The following is an 18,762-nucleotide window of genomic DNA, read 5'->3' on the forward strand; positions in this document are numbered from 1 at the left end:
TGTGGTGCAACCAGGAGAGAGAACTCTGAGAGAGGAACGACGCCAAAATGGATGTGCTGCCGCACGAGAAGACGGAGGATACGGCGAGACTGAACGGAGGAGGCTCTGAGGAGCCTGAAAAGACACTCTAACAGAATGGCCTGGGGCAAGAACTGCCTACAAAATTGCTAAGATGGATGGGAGACAAGGCTATGTTCAGAATCTTCTTAAACTCTCAGAAATCCCAGGCGGTTACAAGAGATGACTGCACGGCACAGCCACTGATACAACCTGTAAGGAGGCTGTAAAAGACACCTGACCTGACACTTCTCAGATGCGATTCTGACGCACATCCAAGCTAGTGAGCCAAAGAACGGATGGTATGGGCACTGGGCTGGGCAGTGCAGAGGTTCAAGACTCTAGGAATGATGCCTCAGATAAGAACTTTGAGGACAGAAAGCAAAGATGTGGTGACTGTGAATAGTAAGACACGAAACACAGACTGGACAAAGGACACGACACAGACCTGAACAGCTCTGCCCTGCACATCCTACTCCATGATGAAAAGTAAACTGCTCCTCCTATGTGTGTCAAGGGCCTGTTAGGGCAGACCCTTTCTCCTGTGCTCATCTGAAAATCCCTCCCTCCTAAACATAAAACTGGACCCAGCTCTCATCCCCTCTCCAGGTGGGAGTCCTCCACTTATCTTTCCCACAGCTGGGGATGTGAATCCATCTTCAATGTGAAGGAAGGACGCCCGGCTGGCTCAGAGGGTCCTGTGATCCCTGACTCGGTTGCTGTGAGAAAGAAAACAGAAACTGACCCAAGAGTTGGGCAGCACGTGGGAGATAACCCTGCAATTGGCTACTCACCGTCCCCTGAGCTGAGAGGTTCTCGGGCCACTGGCTCCGACCCCAGTCGGAGGCTGCTGCCGTCACCGTGTGCCGTACCTGGGGGAGTGAGAAAAAAAGTTATGGGGTGTTTCTGAAAGTAAGGGAGACCCCAGCACCTACTCCCTACCTCCCCAACTCAACCTCAATGCTCCTCCTTTGCCAAAGGCAGGCTGGATGGCACCTGCAGCTGGAAAAGGTCCAGCCTGAATTGATGACCCTCGTAGTACTAGGAGATTACTCACAAGGACAGATGAAGACCATCAAACCTAACTGGCAGGTGGCTCTCGCCCTCTCAGGCTGCACACATTCTCTGCAAAGTAAAAAAGCCAAAGGCAAATGTACAGACTGAGGTACTGCCTGAAAGGATGGCTTTCCTGGGGTAGCTCCTACCTACCTCTCCTCCACAGTGACCTCTTACCAGCACGGGCCCTGAAGCACTGGACTGTCTGTTAGAAGGTGGCAGAACCCCTGGAAAACACAAGAAACAAAGCATGTGCACAGATTCACCACAACACCTGTAAAAGATCATCTAGTCCTGTCCTGGAGTCAATGTTCACCTTGCTCACAGGTACTCACCTGGATCACCTCCCCTCCGGTGCCTAGAGCCTCCTGGGCCCAGGGCTCTGCAGCTGAAAACAAAGAAAAAACAAACCCAAACAACAAAATCCTTAACACACAAGTAAACGTGGAGCTAAAAGCCACATCTTTGTGCTGATGTCAGGTGATGACCCACCTTCTTGCTCTGCTCCTCTGGCCTCTGTTCTGTTCAACTCTGCTTTACACCCTGCCCCTCTGACATGGTAAAGAAACCCTAACCAAAGTCACCCAGATAGATGGGGAGAGCTCAAAGAGTCTCCCTTCTCTTTAGGCAAACCACCCAGGGTCACTGCCTGCAGCCAAAGACTGCAGCTGTAATCGCACAGAATATCTGGGTGAATGAGAAGAAAACTTAAGTGGCACATCTGAAAAGTCAGTGGGTGCCTTCACAGATATTTAGGGGGCTCCTGGACACTGCTTTCCACCCATACTACCTTCAAAAAACCCCTAGCAATTCCTAAGCTGGCACCCCAGCCCTCACTCCATCTCTGGGCTGTAACCCCCCACTGACTACTTGCAATCCTGGGTGTCTGTAGCATCTTCAACACAGAGCAGCTTCACCTGAGGACTGGATAACACTGGTGAAAAAATGCCAAACTGCAGTTGAGATGATCAGGAAATCCCAAAATATGCAAGGCTCCTAAGGAAAAGAAAAAGAGATAACCAATTATAAAAGCAGCTTACCAACACCAAGTTATTAAATTTAAAAACCCTGCATGTGAGTGTAATCCTCTTCATTGCCATATACAGCTCTGCTTCTTTGGATACCAAAGCTGATGCTTTAATAAAGCAGGAATAGCTTGAGAAGTCCCATTAAATGAAAGAAAGGGAGAGCTCTTATCCCATTGAAGCCTGCCTGCTGAATGACTTCCCTGCCCAAAGGCTGGGGTTAATATACCCCTGGTCGTGCCCACCTCCCTTCCCTTGAGGCCCCGGGAGAAAGGGAGCAGCCCAATCCAAGACGGTATAAAGGCGCTGGGAGCAGCAGCACCTGGTTTGCATCTCTGACTTAAAATCAGGATAAGTAAAGAGCCTGACAAAGAAAAGAACTCCTAACGTGAGCAGGTATTATAGTTGGTATTAGATTTAGGGTTGGTATTGGATTCGGGTAGGGGCTGGAGCGGAGGGACTGGAGCAGAATGGCGGGAGTTGGAGCGGCGGGGGCTGCGGCGCCGGGAAGGGGAGCGGGGCGGCGGCGGCGGCGGCGGCGCCGGGAAGGGGAGCGGGGCGGCGGCGGCGGCGGCGGCGCCGGGAAGGGGAGCGGGGCGGCGGCGGCGGCGGCGGCGCCGGGAAGGGGAGCGGGGCGGCGGCGGCGGCGGCGGCGCCGGGAAGGGGAGCGGGGCGGCGGCGGCGGCGGCGGCGCCGGGAAGGGGAGCGGGGCGGCGGCGGCGGCGGCGGCGCCGGGAAGGGGAGCGGGGCGGCGGCGGCGGCGGCGGCGCCGGGAAGGGGAGCGGGGCGGCGGCGGCGGCGGCGGCGCCGGGAAGGGGAGCGGGGCGGCGGCGGCGGCGGCGGCGCCGGGAAGGGGAGCGGGGCGGCGGCGGCGGCGGCGGCGCCGGGAAGGGGAGCGGGGCGGCGGCGGCGGCGGCGGCGCCGGGAAGGGGAGCGGGGCGGCGGCGGCGGCGCCGGGAAGGGGAGCGGGGCGGCGGCGGCGGCGGCGGCGCCGGGAAGGGGAGCGGGGCGGCGGCGGCGGCGCCGGGAAGGGGAGCGGGGCGGCGGCGGCGGCGGCGGCGCCGGGAAGGGGAGCGGGGCGGCGGCGGCGGCGGCGGCGCCGGGAAGGGGAGCGGGGCGGCGGCGGCGGCGGCGGCGCCGGGAAGGGGAGCGGGGCGGCGGCGGCGGCGCCGGGAAGGGGAGCGGGGCGGCGGCGGCGGCGGCGGCGCCGGGAAGGGGAGCGGGGCGGCGGCGGCGGCGGCGGCGCCGGGAAGGGGAGCGGGGCGGCGGCGGCGGCGCCGGGAAGGGGAGCGGGGCGGCGGCGGCGGCGCCGGGAAGGGGAGCGGGGCGGCGGCGGCGGCGGCGGCGCCGGGAAGGGGAGCGGGGCGGCGGCGGCGGCGGCGGCGCCGGGAAGGGGAGCGGGGCGGCGGCGGCGGCGGCGGCGCCGGGAAGGGGAGCGGGGCGGCGGCGGCGGCGGCGGCGCCGGGAAGGGGAGCGGGGCGGCGGCGGCGGCGGCGGCGCCGGGAAGGGGAGCGGGGCGGCGGCGGCGGCGGCGGCGCCGGGAAGGGGAGCGGGGCGGCGGCGGCGGCGGCGGCGCCGGGAAGGGGAGCGGGGCGGCGGCGGCGGCGGCGGCGCCGGGAAGGGGAGCGGGGCGGCGGCGGCGGCGGCGGCGCCGGGAAGGGGAGCGGGGCGGCGGCGGCGGCGGCGGCGCCGGGAAGGGGAGCGGGGCGGCGGCGGCGGCGGCGGCGCCGGGAAGGGGAGCGGGGCGGCGGCGGCGGCGGCGGCGCCGGGAAGGGGAGCGGGGCGGCGGCGGCGGCGGCGGCGCCGGGAAGGGGAGCGGGGCGGCGGCGGCGGCGGCGGCGCCGGGAAGGGGAGCGGGGCGGCGGCGGCGGCGGCGGCGCCGGGAAGGGGAGCGGGGCGGCGGCGGCGGCGGCGGCGCCGGGAAGGGGAGCGGGGCGGCGGCGGCGGCGGCGGCGCCGGGAAGGGGAGCGGGGCGGCGGCGGCGGCGGCGGCGCCGGGAAGGGGAACGGGGCGGCGGCGGCGGCGGCGGCGCCGGGAAGGGGAGCGGGGCGGCGTGGCCGCGTCCTACCTGCGGGACAAGGGTGAGCCTGGCGGTACCGGAACGAGGCGCGGAGGGGGCCGCAAGGAGCCCCGGGGCTGCCGGGAAACTTCCAAGGTCTTCCTCCCGTCTGACCTGCATCTTCTCTGCACCCCCACACTCTCCCACCTGTTCACGTGCGCTGCTCCCCTCTCCTGCGCTGCGTCCTGGAACAGGGCTCATCCCTCGGCACCTTCCTCGAGCGATAATCCGGGTACATCAGGTGCTTCCCCCAGGCCCTGCGAGATGCTCTCACCATCACCGCTTGAGAGATTCCCTCGGAGCGACTGCTCCCCTGCAGAAGCTCCCTATAAAAAGGGCCCCACCGAGCACGGCCCGCCCCTTGTCACCCTCACTGCCCACACCTGGGGCTGTCCCGCCTCTTTGTCAGCCTCACTGCCCACACCTGGGGCTCTCCCGCATGGGAGGGGAGAGAGGGACGGGTGGAGCCACAGGCGGGCGCGCGGGGAGAGGCAGAAGAACGGCCACGCCCCCCCCGCCGCTCCCAGCTTACCCCGGGGACCATCTCCGTCGGATCTGCCGCCGTGGGTCGTTCCCGGGGGGGAAGGCGGCGGCGCAGCCCCGATAACATCTCCAGGGCACGGCGGGGGCGGGAGCGGGAGCGGGGGCGGGGAGCGGGGCGAGCGGGCGGCGCGGCGTGCGCGCCTGAGGGTCCTCGCGCGCTGCGGCCCCGAGACGGGGGCTGCTCGCGCTGATGCCTGCCGCCGCCCACGAACCTGCCGCCCGCACCCGGCGCCGCCGAGCGCCACGCCCTGTCCCCACAGCGGGAAGAGGCGCGGCGAGACGGCGCTGCGGATGCGGGGCGGGGGTCCGGGTGGCGGCGGAGGTCAGGCAACAGGATAAACGCCTCTCTGAGGCGAGGGGGCCTCTCGCCGCCATCTTTTGTGTGGCCTCGGCTAAGTTCCGGTCCTGGCGGGGCCATCTTGAGTGTGGCGCCGAGACGAACTTCCGGGCCAGGGCCGCCATTCTTTAGTGTGGTCGTTCCGGTTCTGGCGGCGCCATCTTTACTGTGGGCTTGGCGGACTTCCGGGCAGGGGCCGCCATCTTTAGTGTGGTCGTTCCGGTCCTGGCGGCGCCATCTTTACTGTGGGCTTGGCGAACTTCCGCGCCGGGGCCTTGGAGGACTTCCGGTCGCTCTCTACTTCCGGCGACCGAGTTTACCCAAATTAGCGTCCCTCCTCGCTAATTTCTGCGCTTTCACCCCAAAAAATCTTCACGTTATTCCCCCCACACACACCCCGGGAGAGACGGGAGACCGCCAGTCCCGCCCTGCCGCCGGAACCGGCCCTTAACTCGAGCAGGGAGCGCTGCACCGGCACGAGAGCCACTGCGCATGCGTCGCCGGTCCCGCTCCTGGCTGCCCTTACTTACCGCGTGATCGCCGGCGTCTTGCCAACGACTGCGCATGCGCCGGCCTCGCCGCCTTGGCTTCCCCCCCACCCCGCCGCCCGACCGCCCGGCTTCGCTTTCTTACTGCGGCTCCCCCTCCGCTTTTTCGGCTCCCTGGGGTTCCCCCACCCACATTTTCGGTCCCCGTCTCACATTTTAGAGGTGATGACCCCGCAATTTACGGTTCGGGGGGCGGGAGGAGAGGAAACGGGGTGCCCAAGAAGGGGTTTCTTTTTTTTTTTTTTTTTTTTTTTTTTTTTTTTTTCTCTCTTTTATTTCATTTTCATTTTATTTCCTTTTTAGGTTTTTTGCCTTTTTTTTTTAATTTTCTTTTGGTTTTTATATTTCCTTTTTTATTTCGTTTATTTTTTATTCTCTTTATTTTTCATCTTCTCTCCCAGTGCTCCCAGTAACACCCAGTGCTCCCCAACAACCCTCAGTAACACCCAGTGCTCCCCAGTGCACCCCAGTAACACCCAGTGCTCCTCGACAACCCCCAGTAACACCCAGTGCTCCCCAGGAAACACCCAGTGCTCCCCAAAAATTTACCCCAAACCGACCCAAATCACCCCAAAAGCTGACCCAAAACTCACCCCAAAAGCTGACCCAAAACTGACCCCAATCATCCCAAAAGCTGACCCAAACCTGACCCAAATCACCCCAAACAGTGACCCCAAACTGACCCCAAAAAATGACCCAAATCATCCCAAAAACTGACCCAAAACTCTGCATTTATTTGGCACCATTTCCTCTCAAAAACAACATCTCCGATTTAGTTGATTGCTAAAGCCATCAGTTTAAAATCATCTCAGGAATCAAAAGGGACTGGAAAACACACACAAATCATTCCTGCACCCACCAAATCATTAGGAATTGGAACCCGATTCCCTCATCTCTCTCTCCTTGTTCTTCTTGCCTGGAAAATCTGATGATCCCTGCTGGCTATTTTCAGGCTGCTTTTCTTCCACAGCTCCTTTCCTCCCGGCTGAAACCTCCTGGCACATTCAGGGCTTATCTGGAGGGAAGCCCCTCTGAAGTATTTCCTCTCGTGGCAATTCTGTGGGACGAAGAAGTAAAAAAAGCACGTCAAGAGCTCCTTCTACCCCCTTCCTTCGCAAACCCCCTCCCAGTTTGTCCTTGGCAGCTCCATCCCCCCGGCACCCACACCCGACGCTTCGGCTCCGCTGGGAAAGGGACAGCAAGTGCACAAGCAAGTTCAGTGCTGGGCAGGGGCTCCCTGGGGAACGGCACTTCAGTGCTTTAGTCCGTGGCCTTTCCTGCTGCCCTCCCTCCTGGAGGCAGAGGATGACCCGGCCCTTGTTTCTCCCACGCTCGCAGACCCAGGTCCTGCTCCTTTGGCCCCACTTTTCTTAGGAGACCCGGCATCATTTCCCAGGGTCCCCAGGAAACTTCTGCACTTGACCCATTGCTAAGTGCCAGAGCACAGGGCAAGGGAAGGACAAATTTCTCGGCACTCACCCCCTGGAATTTTCCTTCTCCACAGCACGCTCCCGTTCCCGCTGTCTCCGCACGAGTCCTCCTTCTCCCAGCACCTCAGAGAATGTCCTTTTCACCCGGGTCCTGCCTAGCGTCGTCCAACAAAACACGCTGACAACATTTTTCAGGATGCCAGTGGAGAGATATTAGAGCACACTGCACAGGGAAGCTGAGCCTGCCCCATCCCTGCACGTGTTCCAGGCCAGGCTGGATGGGACTGGGAGCAACCGGGGACAGTGGAAGGTGTCCCTGCCCATGGAAGACAGGGTGGCCTTTGAAGGTCCCCTTCAAACCAAATCGCTCTGGGATTCCCCTCCAAAATCACTACCCAAGAGACACAGCAATCAAAGCAGAGGGACTGCACTCCCAGCTTTTCTTACCTGCAGGCACACACAGCACAGCACGTTGGACATAAAAGCCCCGGGGTTAGTCCTGCCAGAGGTGTCCGGCACACACACGGCGACCGAAGGGAAAGAGGGAGCCTGGGAACACAGAGTAAAAGACACTTTAATTAGGAGTACACCGAGCACCAGCCAGGTCATTCACACAGCTTCACTGTCCAGTCACACAAAAAGCACTCACCGAGGCCTCAGTTAGGATGGTTCCTGACGCTGACCAGGTGAATGCCTCCCTGGAAGCCCGCTCCGCTCATGCCAGCCACTGGGGCTCACCCAGGGGGGGCTTTGCCAAGCAGCCAATGGAAATTAAAATTACAGCCTGGGCAAAGGCGCTTCCCACAGGACCGCTCCTGGCCAAGGCCACCGGTCCGTGCAAGTCAGACCACTGACCACCCGGGGCTGGGGATTTTCGGGGGCACGCTTCCAGCTTTTATTCTCCAGAAACTCCAGTTCTTTCTGGCACCCCTTGCTTCAGTCTTCCCCTGCTGGAAGAGGTCACTTTAGTCTTTCGAGGGGCCAGACTGCCAAAGCCCGCCCAGTCCATTCCCACGAGGGAAAGGTAGCTTTGTCTTGGACAGGATACTGGGGGGGAGACACAAAATAAAAGTTTAATTTAAAACAACTGCCTAAAATAGAAAGCAATTCAAACAGAAGGCAGACAAGACTCGTGCAAATCTGAATACATTTGACTTCAAAGGAGAATTATTTCCCTCTGCACCTAAGAGAATGTCATTTTCACCCGGGTCCCGCTTACCATCATCCAACAAAACACGCTGACAACGTTTTTCCTGATGACAGTGGAGAGATATTAGAGCACACTGCACAGGGAAGCTGAGCCTGCCCCATCCCTGGAAGTGTTCCAGGCCAGGCTGGATGGGACTGGGAGCATCCAGCCGGGGATGAGAGCGGAAGGTGTCCCTGCCCACGGAAGACAGGGTGGCCTTTGAAGGTCCCCATCAAACCAAATCGCTCTGGGATTCCCCTCCAAAATCACTACCCAAGAGACACAGCAATCAAAGCAGAGGGACTGCACTCCCAGCTTTTCTTACCTGCAGGCACACACAGCACAGCACGTTGGACATAAAAGCCACGGGGTTAGTCCTGCCAGAGGCGTCCGGCACACCCACGGCGACCGAAGGGAAAGAGGGAGCCTGGGAACACAGAGTAAAAGACACCTTAATTAGGAGTACACTGAGCACCAGCCAGGTCATTCACACAGCTTCACTGTCCAGTCATACAAAAAGCACTCACCGAGGCCTCAGTTAGGATGGTTCCTGACGCTGACCGGGTGAATGCCTCCCTGGAAGCCCGCTCCGCTCATGCCAGCCACTGGGGCTCACCCAGGGGGGCTTTGCCAAGCAGCCAATGGAAATTAAAATTACAGGCTGGGCAAAGGCGCTTCCCGCAGGACCGCTCCTGGCCAAGGCCACCGGTCCGTGCAAGTCAGACCACTGACCACCCGGGGCTGGGGATTTTCGGGGGCACGCTTCCAGCTTTTATTCTCCAGAAACTCCAGTTCTTTCTGGCACCCCTTGCTTCAGTCTTCCCCTGTTGGAAGAGGTCACTTAAGACTTTCGAGGGGCCAGATTGCCAAAGCCCGACCAGTCCATTCCCACGAGGGAAAGGTAGCTTTGTCTTGGACAGGATACTGGGGGGGAGACACAAAATAAAAGTTTAATTTAAAACAACTGCCTAAAATAGAAAGCAATTCAAACATAAGGCAGACAAGACTCGTGCAAATCTGAATACATTTGACTTCAAAGGAGAATTATTTCCCTCTGCACCTAAGAGAATGTCATTTTCACCTGGGTCCTGCTTACCATCGTCCAACAAAACACGCTGACAACATTTTTCCTGATGACAGTGGAGAGATATTAGAGCACACTGCACAGGGAAGCTGAGCCTGCCCCATCCCTGCACGTGTTCCAGGCCAGGCTGGATGGGACTGGGAGCATCCAGCCAGGGATGAGAGCGCAAGGTGTCCCTGCCCACGGAAGGCAGGGTGGCCTTTGAAGGTCCCCTTCAAACCAAATCGCTCTGGGATTCCCCTCCAAAATCACTACCCAAGAGACACAGCAATCAAAGCAGAGGGACTGCACTCCCAGCTTTTCTTACCTGCAGGCACACACAGCACAGCACGTTGGACATAAAAGCCACGGGGTTAGTCCTGCCAGAGAGGCGTCCGGCACACCCACGGCGACCGAAGGAAAAGAGGGAGCCTGGGAACACGGAGTAAAAGACACCTTAATTAGGACTACACTGAGCAATAGCCAGGTCATTCCCACAGACAGCTTCACCATCCAGTCACACAAAAAGCACTGACCTACCAGGGCCTCAGTTAGGATGGCTCCTGACGCTGACACCTCCGTTTGCCCCGGGGGGTCAAGAAGAACATCCCTGGGAAGAAGTCACCCCCAACAGCAAAAAGGGAAAATTAGTGAAGCACGGGGTCCTCTTCTGACTAGATTGCCACCAGCATTCCATAGCAAATGCCACGACTATTCTGTTACAGACAAGAAAACCCTGTTCTCCCAAACAAACAGCGAGGAGATTTATGGGCACGCCTGAAAATTTCCTGTGAGGAACTTTTTGTAACTAAGGAGCAGGTGCTATCTTGAGTTGAAGGCATCAATTTGACAGACACTTAGTACAGCAAACTTTCAGCAGAGCAGTTAATTGCTGCCTATTTGAACAGCAGGGGAGAGAAAATGACAGTCGAAGGGAAGACAAGAAAAGCAGAACTGCAATCAGCACACTTTTCTTCCATCTCTCCCGAGAAAGCCTAGTTTGTCTGTTCTAATAATTCTATGCCCTTTTCTACATGAAACTTACACCAAGGCTGAAAAAACAACTAGAAAACACGGAGAGAAGCTTTTTAGAATTTCACGTGATTTTCCCAAACCGATCCCAGAAAAGCAGAACTCGGTAGAATGTACTCACCTCGAGGCCTTTGGTCTTTTTTTCCATAAGCTTCGTCACCTGATGGAAAAAGCAGAGCAGACTCGGTATTTAGGCTCACAACAGGAAAACTTCCCCTTCCTTTCCTAAAAGAAACTACATTAATTTGCACAGCTGCAGGCGCGTCTCCAGCTGTTAAAGCCTTTCAGCTTTTCAGAGGGTGAGAATGCCCTGCGAAGGAAGGCTGAAAAATGCTCGGAGCCTGCCCAGGTCAAAGAGCCCCTCGATTTTGTCTGTGTTCCAGTCCCTGGCTAAAGAAAGGGCAGAAGAAGCGCAGTTGTTGCTTGCCTTTTCCCTCAGAGGTTTTGCCAGGCGCCGGGCCAGCCCGGGCACTGCGGGGGAAGGCCGGCAGCGCCCAAACCCCGCCGCTTTCCCGGGGGCGTCGCTTGCGAGAGCGCCCCCGAGCGCCGGGCCCTGCCTCACAGTCGCCGCCTGGCGGACACGGCCGGGAGCGGCACTGCAGCCGCGCGCGGCACTGCAGCCCTGCGCCCCCCCCACCTTGGCGAGACCCGCGGCGCCTTTCGCGCGTACGGGCCTTTCTTCCCTAAAACCTGCCCTTCCCTAGGAAAAGCTGAGCAGTTCACAGAGTTGCTGTTTCCCGCCCAGCTTCCCAAAGGATTTCTCTCTCCCGGCAGCACAGACAGGGTCCCCGAGGCAGCGCACACCCTCCCCGCGGGGGGGTGTGGTGCGTGTGCAATGCCAGGGCACATCCGAACCCGGCCCTGCGGCGGCACGCAGGTGCAAGTTTCTCCGCAGAGGCGAGAAACTTGCCTGTCGCTTCCCCTGCCTGCAGTCGCCGATGGCCGCGGGAGAGGCAGAAGAGCGGCCGCGCCCAGCTTACCCCGGGGACGATCTCCGTAGGATCTGGCGCCGTGGGTCGCTTCCTGGGGGAGCGGGAAGGCGGCGGCGCAGCTCCGACAGCATCTCCAGGGCACGGCGGGAGCGGGAGCGGAGGGGAGCGGGGGCGGGAGGGGAGGGGAGCGGAGCGGAGCGGAGCGGACCGAGGCGGGCGGGCGGGCGGAGCGCTGCGCGCGCGGCGCCGAGAGGGGGCTGCCCGCGCCGGTGCCTGCCGCCGCCCACGAACCTGCCGCCCGCGCCCGGCGCCGCCGAGCGTCCCGCCCCGTCCCCACAGCGGGAAGCGGCGCGGCGAGACGGCGCTGCGGGCGCGGGGCGGGGGTCCGGGTCGCGGCGGAGGTCAGGCAAAAGGATAAACGCCTCTCTGAGGCGAGGGGGCGTCTCGCCGCCATCTTTAGTGTGGCCTCGGCTAAGTTCCGGTCCTGCGGCGCCATCTAGAGTGTGGCGTCCGGGCGAACTTCCGGGCCGGGGCCGCCATCTTTAGTGTGGTCGTTCCGGTCCTGGCGGCGCCATCTTTACTGTGGGCTTGGCGGACTTCCGGGCAGGGGCCGCCATCTTTAGTGTGGTCGTTCCGGTCCTGGCGGCGCCATCTTTACTGTGGGCTTGGCGGACTTCCGCGCCGGGGCCTTGGAGGACTTCCGGTCGCTCTCTACTTCCGGTGACCGAGTTTACCCAAATTAGCGTCCCTCCTCGCTAATTTCTGCGCTTTCACCCCAAAAAAAATCTTCATGTTATTCCCCCCACACACACCCCGGGAGAGACGGGAGACCGCCAGTCCCGCCCTGCCGCCGGAACCGGCCCTTAACTCGAGCAGGGAGCGCTGCACCGGCACGAGAGCCACTGCGCATGCGTCGCCGGTCCCGCTCCTGCCTGCCCTTACTTACCACGTGATCGCCGGCGTCTTGCCAACGACTGCGCATGCGCCAGCGTCGCCACCTCGGCTTCCCCCCCCACCCCGCCGCCCGACCGCCCGGCTTCGCTTTCTTACTGCGGCTCCCCCTCCGCTTTTTCGGCTCCCTGGGGTTCCCCCACCCACATTTTCGGGTCCCCTTCTCACATTTTTGGGGTGATGACCCCGCAATTTACGGCTCGGGGGGGGGGAGGAGAGGAAACGGGGTGCCCAAGAAGGGGTTTCTTTTTTTTTTTTTTTTTTTCTCTTTTATTTCATTTTCATTTTATTTCCTTTTTAGTTTTTTTGCCTTTTTTTTTTTAATTTTCTTTTGTTTTTTATATTTCCTTTTTTATTTCGTTTATTTTTTATTCTCTTTATTTTTCATCTTCTCTCCCAGTGCTCCCCAGTAACACCCAGTGCTCCCCAACAACCCTCAGTAACACCCAGTGCTCCCCAACAACCCCCAGTAACACCCAGTGCTCCCCAGGAAACACCCAGTGCTCCCCAAAAATTGACCCAAAACCGACCCAAATCACCCCAAAAGCTGACCCAAAACTGACCCCAAAACCTGATCCCAATCATCCCAAAAGCTGACCCAAAACTGACCCAAATCACCCCAAACAATGACCCCAAACTGACCCCAAAAACTGACCCAAATCATCCAAAAAACTGACCCAAAACTCTGCATTTATTTGGCATCATTTCCTCTCAAAAACAACATCTCCGATTTAGTTGATTGCTAAAGCCATCAGTTTAAAATCATCTCAGGAATCAAAAGGGACTGGAAAACACACACAAATCATTCCTGCACCCACCAAATCATTAGGAATTGGAACCCCATTCCCTCATCTCTCTCCTTGTTCTTCTTGCCTGGAAAACCTGATGATCCCCACTGGCTATTTTTAGGCTGCTTTTCTTCCACAGCTCCTTTCTCCCGGCTGAAACCTCCTGGCACGTTCAGGGCTTATCTGGAGGGAAGCCCCTCTGAGGTATTTCCTCTCGTGGCAATTCTGTGGGACGAAGAAGTAAAAAAAGCACGTCAAGAGCTCCTTCTACCCCCTTCCCTCGCAAACCCCCTCCCAGTTTGTCCTTGGCAGCTCCATCCCCCCGGCACCCACACCCGACGCTTCGGCTCCGCTGGGAAAGGGACAGCAAGTGCACAAGCAAGTTCAGTGCTGGGCAGGGGCTCCCTGGGGAACGGCACTTCAGTGCTTTAGTCCGTGGCCTTTCCTGCTGCCCTCCCCCCTGGAGGCAGAGGATGACCCGGCCCTTGTTTCTCCCACGCTCGCAGACCCAGGTCCTGCTCCTTTGGCCCCACTTTTCTTAGCAGACCCGGCATCATTTTCCAGGGTCCCCAGGAAACTTCTGCACTTGACCCATTGCTAAATTTTTCAGGATGCCAGTGGAGAGATATTAGAGCACACTGCACACGGAAGCTGAGCCTGCCCCATCCCTGGAAGTGTTCCAGGCCAGGCTGGATGGGACTGGGAGCAACCGGGGATGAGAGGGGAAGGTGTCCCTGCCCACGGAAGGCAGGGTGGCCTTTGAAGGTCCCCTTCAAACCAAATCGCTCTGGGATTCCCCTCCAAAATCACTACCCAAGAGACACAGCAATCAAAGCAGAGGGACTGCACTCCCAGCTTTTCTGACCTGCAGGCACACACAGCACAGCACGCTGGACATAAAAGCCACGGGGTTAGTCCTGCCAGAGGCGTCCGGCACACCCACGGCGACCAAAGGGAAAGAGGGAGCCTGGGAACACAGAGTAAAAGACACTTTAATTAGGAGTACACTGAGCACTAGCCAGGTCATTCACACAGCTTCACTGTCCAGTCATACAAAAAGCACTCACCGAGGCCTCAGTTAGGATGGTTCCTGACGCTGACCGGGTGAATGCCTCCCTGCAAGCCCGCTCCGCTCCTGCCAGGCACTGGGGCTCACCCAGGGGGGCTTTGCCAAGCATCCAAGAGAAAATTAAAATTACAGCCTGGGCAAAGGCGCTTCCCGCAGGACCGCTCCTGGCCAAGGCCACCGGTCCGTGCAAGTCAGACCACTGACCACCCGGGGCTGGGGATTTTCGGGGGCACGCTTCCAGCTTTTATTCTCCAGAGACTCCAGTTCTTCCTGGCACCCCTTGCTTCAGTCTTCCCCTGCTGGAAGAGGTCACTTTAGTCTTTCGAGGGGCCAGATTGCCAAAGCCCGGCCGGTCCATTCCCACGAGGAAAGAAAGGTAGCTTTGCCTTGGACAGGATACTGGGGGAGAGACACAAAATAAAAGTTTAATTTAAAACAACTGCCGAGAAGAGAAAGCAATTCAAACAGAAGGCAGACAAGACTCGTGCAAATCTGAATACATTTGACTTCAAAGGAGAATTATTTCCCTCTGCACCTCAGAGAAGGCAATTTTCACCCGGGTCCCGCTTTACCATCGTCGCGCAAAAGGTGCTGACAACATTTTTCACCATGCCAGTGCAGAGCTATTAGAGCACACCGCACAGGGAAGCCGAGGCTGCCCCTGGATCCCTGCAAGTATTCCAGGCCAGGCTGGATGGGACTTGCAGCATCCAACCAGGGATGAGAGTGGAAGGTGCCCCTGCCCACGGAAGACAGGGTGCCCTTTAAAGGTCCCCTTCAAACCAAATCGCTCTCTCATTGCCCTCCGAAAGAACTCCCAAAGAGACACAGCAACCAAAGCAGAGGGACTGCACTCCCAGCTTTTCTTACCTGCAGGCACACACAGCACAGCACGCTGGACATAAAAGACCCGGGGTTAGTCCTGCCAGAGGCGTCCGGCACACCCACGGCGACCGAAGGGAAAGAGGGAGCCTGGGAACACGGAGTAAAAGACACCTTAATTAGGACTACACTGAGCAATAGCCAGGTCATTCCCACAGACAGCTTCACCGTCCAGTCACACAATACCGGGGCCTCAGTTAGGATGGCTCCTGACGCTGACACCTCCGTTTGCCCCGGGGGGTCAAGAAGAACATCCCTGGGAAGAAGTCACCCCCAACAGCAAAAAGGGAAAATTAGTGAAGCACGGGGTCCTCTTCTGACTAGATTGCCACCAGCATTCCATAGCAAATGCCACGACTATTCTGTTACAGACGAGAAAACCCTGTTCTCCCAAACAAACAGCGAGGAGATTTATGGGCACGCCTGAAAATTTCCTGTGAGGAACTTTTTGTAACTAAGGAGCAGGTGCTATCTTGAGTTGAAGGCATCCATTTGACAGACACAGTACAGCAAGCTCTTCAGCAGAGCAATTAATTGCTGCCTATTTGAACAGCAGGGGAGAGAAAATGACAGTCGAAGGGAAGACAAGAAAAGCAGAACTGCAATCAGCACACTTTTCTTCCATCTCTCCCGAGAAAGCCTAGTTTGTCTGTTCTAATAATTCTATGCCCTTTTCTACATGAAACTTACACCAAGGCTGAAAAAACAACTAGAAAACACGGAGAGAAGCTTTTTAGAATTTCACGTGATTTTCCCAAACCGATCCCAGAAAAGCAGAACTCGGTAGAATGTACTCACCTCGAGGCCTTTGGTCTTTTTTTCCATAAGCTTCGTCACCTGATGGAAAAAGCAGAGCAGACTCGGTATTTAGGCTCACAACAGGAAAACTTCCCATTCCTTTCCTAAAAGAAACTACATTAATTTGCACAGCTGCAGGCGCGTCTCCAGCTGTTAAAGCCTTTCAGCTTTTCAGAGGGTGAGAATGCCCTGCGAAGGAAGGCTGAAAAATGCTCGGAGCCTGCCCAGGTCAAAGAGCCCCTCGATTTTGTCTGTGTTCCAGTCCCTGGCTAAAGAAAGGGCAGAAGAAGCGCAGTTGTTGCTTGCCTTTTCCCTCAGAGGTTTTGCCAGGCGCCGGGCCAGCCCGGGCGCTCCGGGGGAAGGCCGGCAGTGCCCAAACCCCGCCGCTTTCCCGGGGGCGTCGCTTGCGAGAGCGCCCCCGAGCGCCGGGCCCTGCCTCACAGTCGCCGCCTGGCGGACACGGCCGGGAGCGGCACTGCAGCCGCGCGCGGCACTGCAGCCCTGCGCCCCCCCCACCTTGGCGAGACCCGCGGCGCCTTTCGCGCGTACGGGCCTTTCTTCCCTAAAACCTGCCCTTCCCTAGGAAAAGCTGAGCAGTTCACAGAGTTGCTGTTTCCACCCCAGCTTCCCAAAGGATTTCTCTCTCCCGGCAGCACAGACAGGGTCCCCGAGGCAGCGCACACCCTCCCCGCGGGGGGGTGTGGTGCGTGTGCAATGCCAGGGCACATCCGAACCCGGCCCTGCGGCGGCACGCAGGTGCAAGTTTCTCCGCAGAGGCGAGAAACTTGCCTGTCGCTTCCCCTGCCTGCAGTCGCCGATGGCCGCGGGAGAGGCAGAAGAGCGGCCGCGCCCAGCTTACCCCGGGGACGATCTCCGTAGGATCTGGCGCCGTGGGTCGCTTCCTGGGGGGGGGGAAGGCGGCGGCGCAGCTCCGACAGCATCTCCAGGGCACGGCGGGAGCGGGAGCGGAGGGGAGCGGGGGCGGGAGGGGAGGGGAGGGGAGGGGAGGGGAGCGGAGCGGAGCGGGGGCGGGAGGGGAGCGGAGCGGAGCGGAACGAGGCGGGCGGGCGGGCGGAGCGCTGCGCGCGCGGCGCCGAGAGGGGGCTGCCCGCGCCGGTGCCTGCCGCCGCCCACGAACCTGCCGCCCGCGCCCGGCGCCGCCGAGCGCCGCGCCCCGTCCCCACAGCGGGAAGCGGCGCGGCGAGACGGCGCTGCGGGCGCGGGGCGGGGGTCCGGGTCGCGGCGGAGGTCAGGCAAAAGGATAAACGCCTCTCTGAGGCGAGGGGGCGTCTCGCCGCCATCTTTAGTGTGGCCTCGGCTAAGTTCCGGTCCTGGCGGCGCCATCTAGAGTGTGGCGTCCGGGCGAACTTCCGGGCCGGGGCCGCCATCTTTAGTGTGGTCGTTCCGGTCCTGGCGGCGCCATCTTTACTGTGGGCTTGGCGGACTTCCGGGCAGGGGCCGCCATCTTTAGTGTGGTCGTTCCGGTCCTGGCGGCGCCATCTTTACTGTGGGCTTGGCGGACTTCCGCGCCGGGGCCTTGGAGGACTTCCGGTCGCTCTCTACTTCCGGTGACCGAGTTTACCCAAATTAGCGTCCCTCCTCGCTAATTTCTGCGCTTTCACCCCAAAAAAATCTTCATGTTATTCCCCCCACACACACCCCGGGAGAGACGGGAGACCGCCAGTCCCGCCCTGCCGCCGGAACCGGCCCTTAACTCGAGCAGGGAGCGCTGCACCGGCACGAGAGCCACTGCGCATGCGTCGCCGGTCCCGCTCCTGCCTGCCCTTACTTACCACGTGATCGCCGGCGTCTTGCCAACGACTGCGCATGCGCCGGCGTCGCCACCTCGGCTTCCCCCCCCACCCCGCCGCCCGACCGCCCGGCTTCGCTTTCTTACTGCGGCTCCCCCTCCGCTTTTTCGGCTCCCTGGGGTTCCCCCACCCACATTTTCGGGTCCCCTTCTCACATTTTTGGGGTGATGACCCCGCAATTTACGGCTCGGGGGGGGGGAGGAGAGGAAACGGGGTGCCCAAGAAGGGGTTTCTTTTTTTTTTTTTTTTCTCTTTTATTTCATTTTCATTTTATTTCCTTTTTAGTTTTTTTGCCTTTTTTTTTAATTTTGTTTTTTATATTTCCTTTTTTATTTCGTTTATTTTTTATTCTCTTTATTTTTCATCTTCTCTCCCAGTGCTCCCCAGTAACACCCAGTGCTCCCCAACAACCCTCAGTAACACCCAGTGCTCCCCAACAACCCCCAGTAACACCCAGTGCTCCCCAAAAATTGACCCAAAACCGACCCAAATCACCCCAAAAGCTGACCCAAAACTGACCCCAAAACCTGATCCCAATCATCCCAAAAGCTGACCCAAAACTGACCCAAATCACCCCAAACAATGACCCCAAACTGACCCCAAAAACTGACCCAAATCATCCAAAAAACTGACCCAAAACTCTGCATTTATTTGGCATCATTTCCTCTCAAAAACAACATCTCCGATTTAGTTGATTGCTAAAGCCATCAGTTTAAAATCATCTCAGGAATCAAAAGGGACTGGAAAACACACACAAATCATTCCTGCACCCACCAAATCATTAGGAATTGGAACCCCATTCCCTCATCTCTCTCCTTGTTCTTCTTGCCTGGAAAACCTGATGATCCCCACTGGCTATTTTTAGGCTGCTTTTCTTCCACAGCTCCTTTCTCCCGGCTGAAACCTCCTGGCACGTTCAGGGCTTATCTGGAGGGAAGCCCCTCTGAGGTATTTCCTCTCGTGGCAATTCTGTGGGACGAAGAAGTAAAAAAAACACGGCAAGAGCTCCTTCTCCCCCCTTCCCTCGCAAACCCCCTCCCAGTTTGTCCTTGGCAGCTCCATCCCCCCGGCACCCGCACCCGACGCTTCGGCTCCGCTGGGAAAGGGACAGCAAGTGCACAAGCAAGTTCAGTGCTGGGCAGGGGCTCCCTGGGGAACGGCACTTCAGTGCTTTAGTCCGTGGCCTTTCCTG

The 18,762-nt window shown here is 59.0% G+C and overlaps 1 protein-coding gene and 1 long non-coding RNA gene across 21 annotated transcripts; both read right to left on the minus strand.

The window, feature by feature from the left end:
• Positions 1-404: 404 nt before the first annotated feature.
• Positions 405-1,184, minus strand: LOC135403990 (uncharacterized). Its single transcript, XR_010425547.1, has 3 exons — positions 1,115-1,184; positions 852-929; positions 405-776 (listed from the first exon to the last, which is right to left on the minus strand). It is a non-coding gene; the product is annotated as an uncharacterized LOC135403990 (long non-coding RNA).
• Positions 1,185-6,339: 5,155 nt separating this feature from the next.
• On the minus strand, positions 6,340-16,762 carry LOC135404066 (uncharacterized). 20 transcript variants are annotated; one of them, XR_010425559.1, is made up of 13 exons: positions 16,619-16,762; positions 15,760-15,798; positions 15,148-15,217; positions 14,950-15,051; positions 14,078-14,478; positions 13,876-13,977; positions 10,461-10,499; positions 9,636-9,739; positions 8,772-9,168; positions 8,570-8,671; positions 7,705-8,102; positions 7,503-7,604; positions 6,340-6,682 (listed from the first exon to the last, which is right to left on the minus strand). XR_010425559.1 is itself a non-coding variant. In XM_064638627.1 (7 exons), exons 3-7 carry the CDS (start codon positions 14,186-14,188, stop codon positions 6,637-6,639), a joined length of 402 nt encoding a protein of 133 aa, XP_064494697.1. In that variant the 5' UTR covers positions 14,189-14,478; positions 14,950-15,051; positions 15,148-15,430; the 3' UTR covers positions 6,340-6,636. The 20 variants fall into 20 exon arrangements, 1 of the variants encoding a protein (XP_064494697.1); XR_010425560.1 differs by lacking the exon at positions 16,619-16,762 and adding an exon at positions 16,549-16,594; XR_010425561.1 differs by lacking the exon at positions 15,148-15,217.
• Positions 16,763-18,762: the final 2,000 nt, after the last annotated feature.

The sequence above is a fragment of the Pseudopipra pipra genome, chromosome 29 (genome assembly GCF_036250125.1).
Source record: "Pseudopipra pipra isolate bDixPip1 chromosome 29, bDixPip1.hap1, whole genome shotgun sequence".
NCBI lineage: Eukaryota > Metazoa > Chordata > Aves > Passeriformes > Pipridae > Pseudopipra > Pseudopipra pipra.

Bases quoted from the DNA above. Each gene is read 5' to 3' on its own strand.
- LOC135404066 (XM_064638627.1), bottom strand. From the start codon at position 14,188: ATGCTTGGCAAAGCCCCCCTGGGTGAGCCCCAGTGCCTGGCAGGAGCG. The intron at 13,978-14,077 runs GTGAGTGCTTTT...CTGTGTTCCCAG, and splicing joins CCATCCTAACTGAGGCCTCG to GCTCCCTCTTTCCCTTTGGT. The intron at 10,500-13,875 runs GTCAGAAAAGCT...TTTTTCCATCAG, and splicing joins TGTGCTGTGTGTGCCTGCAG to GTGACGAAGCTTATGGAAAA.